This window comes from Trichinella spiralis, assembly GCF_000181795.1.
Source record: "Trichinella spiralis strain ISS 195 chromosome Unknown Scfld2, whole genome shotgun sequence".
NCBI lineage: Eukaryota > Metazoa > Nematoda > Enoplea > Trichinellida > Trichinellidae > Trichinella > Trichinella spiralis.
In genome coordinates, this window is record NW_003526941.1 from 565984 (window position 1) to 571590 (window position 5607).

A 5607-nucleotide genomic window follows, 5' to 3' on the forward strand; every position below is an offset into this window, starting at 1 on the left:
CTGCCTTTTTTAATAACGTCGAAGAAGATGTATTTATTCAGTAAACTTTCTTTAAATGTGAGCTATTTGTTTGGAATCAACGAACTTCACCACATGNAAACATTCTTTATAATTGGGCTTATTATTTTTGAATACCTTTTTCGCCTGCTGTATTTTTTGTTTTTTTTTTTCATTTTCATGTTTCCTACGTTGTTCATAATTATTTTTAATTTATGTCTGTTAAAGCTGATTTTAGTATTTGAAAAAGTGTAAATAATTAAACTGATGCTATTTTACGGAATGGGAATACTAAACTCACAATGTAAACATCTCATGGTTGCCAATCTTATCTGGTTTGTGATAATACGCCAAATTGCGATTTGAACGTATTATTTTTTCATCAATTTTAGTAATGCNATTTCCTTCCCCNTCTGTGTGTGTATGTGGATTAATTTCCTNCCTGTGTAAAAGTTAGCAGAGTCTACCAAAGGCAATGTAACATTACTCTATTACCTTGAGGTTGAACTTGGCCCACATTACCAAATGTCACCGTTATGGTCATATCGTTTATTATGAGAAAGAATATTAGTCAAGTAAAGTTCTCGTGTCTGCTGCTCAGTATCGCCTATGAATGGAATGTTATTTATATCATCATTCATTTTATCATTGTGAAGAACTTTCTTCATAAAGCCCATTCATTTCAACTCTTCAACGTCATGCATAATTAAAAGTAAGTTGCTTTCTAATAATTGTACTCACGTTGTTTGTATGCATTACCTCAAAGAATTTCGTACTCACAAAATGATGCATTTCATTTCTCTTGCTGAACCTTCCATGGAAGCTCAAAATGTATATTTATGATGAGAATGTATATTTATTATGATATGCATATTTATCAAACTTCTTTCTAATACTTATCTTTTTTTCTGCAAATTACAATACATGTCATTTCTGCTGCACCTTAATGAATAATATGTAGACAACGACGGTGGGAACAGGTATGGACATCATTTGTTTGCTCTCTGATTGATCATTGTTATGTTTGGAGAAAGATTTCTCTAAACATGTAGAATTTCTATATATTTCTGTAGCCACTATTGTATTGAATATAGGATATAGTTTTTACTTCAGTATGTAGTATTCGCAAAAACTGCATGCATTTGTGTAATATTTTTCGATTCCTTGAAACGTACTTCTCCAGTACTAGTATTTTCACACAATCTGATTCAAACACTATTGTAAGGGCAATAAAAGAATAAACGTACCCATTCGAAATTTATGGACAACAGATACATAACGTCGCAGAAGCGTTGGAAACCTTCCGTTACTTTCTTTCACTTAAAGATGCTTCTTATCAGTAAATATTTTAGAGGGTAATATAAAGCATTACGCATTATATTCGGTATCTTGAATCTCATGTTTTGTTTCGTAACTTCTGAAAGCAATTACGTTATTTTAGCGTCGCATCCTCACTTTTTCATACTATAGTTTTTCATGTAAATTGTATTTTGCATACAATTACATGAATGTAAGCAAATTATCCTTCGGCATAACAGTAATGTTAACAAACGTTTTGAAATAGGTTTATGCCATTGGCTCATTACTAATTGAAATTAAGGTTGTTCCACAAAGGACAAATTTGCATCCAATCATAACCATTTAAAATTTCACCCCACGGCCATATAATTTATTCTTATTTAGTGTATCACGAGTTTTCTTGGTTAGTTATTTCGTTCGTCGCCGTAACGGAACGTCCTGAATTACAATTTCACTCTTGAATACTATATATAATGAAGAGGTATGTTATTCGATAATGCATTTTGATATTGCATGACTTAACAAATACATGAAATACCAACTAATTGGTTTTACCCCTCTAATTATACTAACATGAAAATGTTCTTAGCCATATATTACTTTTGCTATTATAGATGGTGCAGACAAGTACGTATTTAGCTCTGGGCCGTAGCAACAGACTACATTAATATATTTTCGTTTCAGAATTCACATGACTTGAATACTGCGTACACGTGTGGTCGATGTCAACAAGTACAATTCCTAATTAATGTTGGACTTGATATTTAATACTGAAATGTACCAATACAGGCATTACTGCAACATCGTTTTATGAAAATGAAAAGAGAGCTGATCACCATTTCCACATACTTAAAATCAAGTGAACATAGAAAGCATGTAAGCAATACAATATTATTTTTATAAACAATACTGTGTATTATATCCTTTTAATAAATACGATCAGGTAAAAGTGAAATAGCCATATTATAAAATGTAATTGAAGACGAATGACAGTGCATCTGATTTAAATATTCAAGCAATGTGTTTTAAATTCTTAAATTTGAATTTCTTTTCCATGATTGAAAATGGTCGCGTTATTTTGACGGATGATTAAAGACGACATGTAAGTAAAAAATTTCTTTCGCTTCACTCGTATTGAAATTTACATTAATATATAACTTTCAAGAAAAGAAAATAACAAAGCATTTCCCACTGAAAATGCAAAAAGGTATGTATATTTTCCATTAATCAAGTAGTTTCTTTTTCAAATACTATAAACGTACTCTTGTTAATTCTTAATCCATTGTTATTTTTCCATTGTTGAAGTATTGGAAACGGTTGAAGGTTTGAAATGCTGGAAAGAATAAAGACAACACGTAAGTATGAAAAGAAAGTCTGCTCGATCTAAAATTTGGAAATTGTAGGCAAACATTTCAAGGAAAGGCTACAGCACAGTAATTACAGCTCTGAAGATAAATAACAGATCTGAAGATTCAGTACGTATACTTTACATTAACCTGTTGCTGCTTAATACTTCACAGATTTAATTCATCACCTTTACCTTTACTTAGCTCGAAGTATTCAACATGTCTGACTATTTTGGACAGAGGAACAAAGACATGTATGGAAAACACTTATGCTCACTTATATTCTGAAATTTCGATTAAAAGATGGAAGATGAGAAATTTATCGTCATCTGTACTGATGAAAGTTAATTAGGGTATGGATATTTAACTTTAACTGAGTTGATAAAGTAATTTTATTTTAGAAATCCTCGAATAGCAGCATCTTTATTTACCCCGTCGCTGAATTATTTTCATACGCACATGATTTAACAAGTAAGTTAATGCACTTACGATTAGTACGTGTGAATATAAATTACAATCAGATGCACTGTCATTCGTCTTCAATTAACTTTTACAATATGGCTATTTCACACCCATAATAAGACAATATAATCTGATATCAGTGACAATTATAAATAGAGAAAATTCATTTACCTCAAACGTTTGAATTTCCAGCAAAGCGAAGATACTGTGGATCGCGTTTCCTTGTACCTGACATCCCTTGCATTTGGTGCTCCAACCGGTGGAAATGCTCCCTGTTCGAATTTCGCTTTTTTGTTATATATTGCAACATCTGTTTCGTATGTTTGGTAAGAAAATACTCAACCTGAAAAATTGCTTCCAAATGAACAGACAGCCATTCTGCTCATTTTACAGGCACGCTATCGACAGTATCAAGCCACTACAAGACAGCGGTAATGGTCAGTGAATAAGAACCAGACTTCGACTGCCACAAAAATTAAGTAATACTCAGTACTATATTTAAATCTACTCATGTATCGTTCAAGCAAAACTGTTTTATAGACTACATCCACTCCTGAAAGAGAAAGAAGCTGAAGTGGAGTAACAAGAGTGATTTTTCGTAATGGTGTCCATATTTTCTGTCATACTAAGGTGATTAGTAAACAGATAAAATTGATTCTGCTCATTTTATAAACATGTTCATCTACAGTGTCACCAATCCACTGCAAGAAGAAAAAATGGGAATGTACAAAGTGCGAATTGTCTCCCTGTCACCAAAAGTAAGTAATATTTAAGCTATTAAAGCTTATTTATGTTTTTCAGAGGGTATGTAAACAAGATGGCATCGTGGAGGTCCGTGAAGAAACTGACTGCAGTGGAATAACATCTGTAAACAAGAAGACGTCCCTGTCAAGATAAATAGGCGGTAAGTTCCTTAAATAGTATTACTAATGTGAACGTCACGTTTCAGACCACAGTCTCAAGATCGAGAAGACTAGAAAGAACTGGAAGAAAGAAGAGACATCCGCTCACCAGATAAGGAAAAGATTTTGAGAGGCCAAGGAATTTGAAGAAAAGAAAACGGAAGATATTGACAGGAAGGTAAGTACCAATCTGACAGCAATCCACTGCAAGAATGCACAAAGCCACCCTGTCACAACGTAATATTTACGCCAATTATTTAAGCTACTTAAGCTTATTTCTGTTTTTCAGGCATGGCATCTTGGAGGTCCCTGAAGAAACTGACTGCCGTGGAATAACAGTTCCTGTCGCGGTAAGTTCTAAGTATTTTTGTGAACGTCACAACGTTTCAGATCAAAATCGAGAAGAGTAGAAAGGAAGACCTGGACGAAAGAGACATCTGCTAACCAGGTAAAGAAAAGATTTTGATACGGTAAGTTATTGGAAAAGGGAGACTCAGAAGAGAAGGTAAGTAACTAGCATTCTGGAAGTGCCCACATCATAGGCCAAGCCTTTGATTTGAAGAGGTGGAAGTGAAGGAGAGGAGTATGGGTTGTGAGGAGAGGAGAATATGTTGGAAGGAGAAGATAGAAAAGGAGGCAAGATGGCTATGCGGTAAGTAGCATCACAAAACGCCTCAAGCTCTATTTCAAGATTTGGATTTGCCCCCAGGCTAAGCCGAAGGCCATGCTTCAGGCAAAATATTTGCCCTCGGGCTATGCTTCGGGCTACGCCTCCGGCAAATTATTCGTAATTTGTGAAAATTTTCGAGATTTTCAAAAAGATAGCCGCGGGCTACGCCCCAGGCTACGCTTCAGGCAAAATTTAAAAAATATTTACCCTCAGGCTATGCCCCAAGCTATTTTTAAAAAAACATTTGCCTTCAGGCTATGCTTCCGGCAAATTTAAAAAAATATTTGCCCTCAGGCTATGCTTGGGGGCAACGCCTCCGGCAAAATTTTCGTAAAATTCAAAAATTTTCGAGATTTTCAAAAAGATAGCCGCAGGCTACGCCCCAGGCTACGCTTCAGGCAATTTTAAAAAAATATTTACCCTCAGGCCATGCCCCAGGCTATTTTTTAAAAAAACATGCGCCTTTAGGCTACGCTTCAGGCAATTTTAAAAAAATATTTACCCACAGGCTGTTTAAGGCTACGCCTCTGGCAAAATTTTCGAAGAGGTAACTCCAGGCTACGCATTAAGGTCCACCTCAGGCTACCCCCTTGTTCTACTTTATTCGTCAGCTATTCCTCAGCTATACTCTCCACATATACTCTCCTCCCTTCTACCCTCCACCTATACTCCCCTCCCCTCCCCTCTCCACCTATACTCTTCTCCCCTCCCCTCTCCACCTATACTCTTCTCCCCTCCCCTCTCCAACTATACTCTTCTCACCTCCCCTCTTCAGATATACTCTGCTCGCCTCACCTCTCTAAACAGACTCTGCACCCGTCCCCAACTATTTCTAGACACATAAACGCTCATCTAATTTAATTTTACTTCAGTTCTTTTTTTATTTTTGTCCAAACTGATCATCCTTCACATAGAAAAATTTTATTTTTTT

General features: G+C 35.2%; 1 protein-coding gene across 1 annotated transcript; it reads left to right on the top strand.

Moving 5' to 3' along the window:
- Positions 1–1869: 1869 nt before the first annotated feature.
- On the top strand, positions 1870–4450 carry Tsp_02590 (hypothetical protein). Its single transcript, XM_003378868.1, has 8 exons — positions 1870–1923; positions 1981–2028; positions 3044–3136; positions 3297–3430; positions 3793–3862; positions 3906–3991; positions 4296–4356; positions 4397–4450. The coding sequence occupies exons 1-8, from the start codon at positions 1870–1872 to the stop codon at positions 4448–4450; spliced, it is 600 nt and encodes a 199-aa protein (XP_003378916.1).
- The last annotated feature ends 1157 nt before the right edge of the window (positions 4451–5607 follow it).

Excerpts from the sequence above, each read along its gene's own strand:
- Tsp_02590 (XM_003378868.1), top strand. The coding sequence starts at position 1,870 with ATGAAAATGTTCTTAGCCATATATTACTTTTGCTATTATAGATGGTGC. Across the intron at positions 2,029-3,043 it reads CGTGTGGTCGATGTCAACAA|AAATCCTCGAATAGCAGCAT; the intron begins GTACAATTCCTA and ends ATTTTATTTTAG. Across the intron at positions 3,863-3,905 it reads TTGTCTCCCTGTCACCAAAA|AGGGTATGTAAACAAGATGG; the intron begins GTAAGTAATATT and ends TATGTTTTTCAG.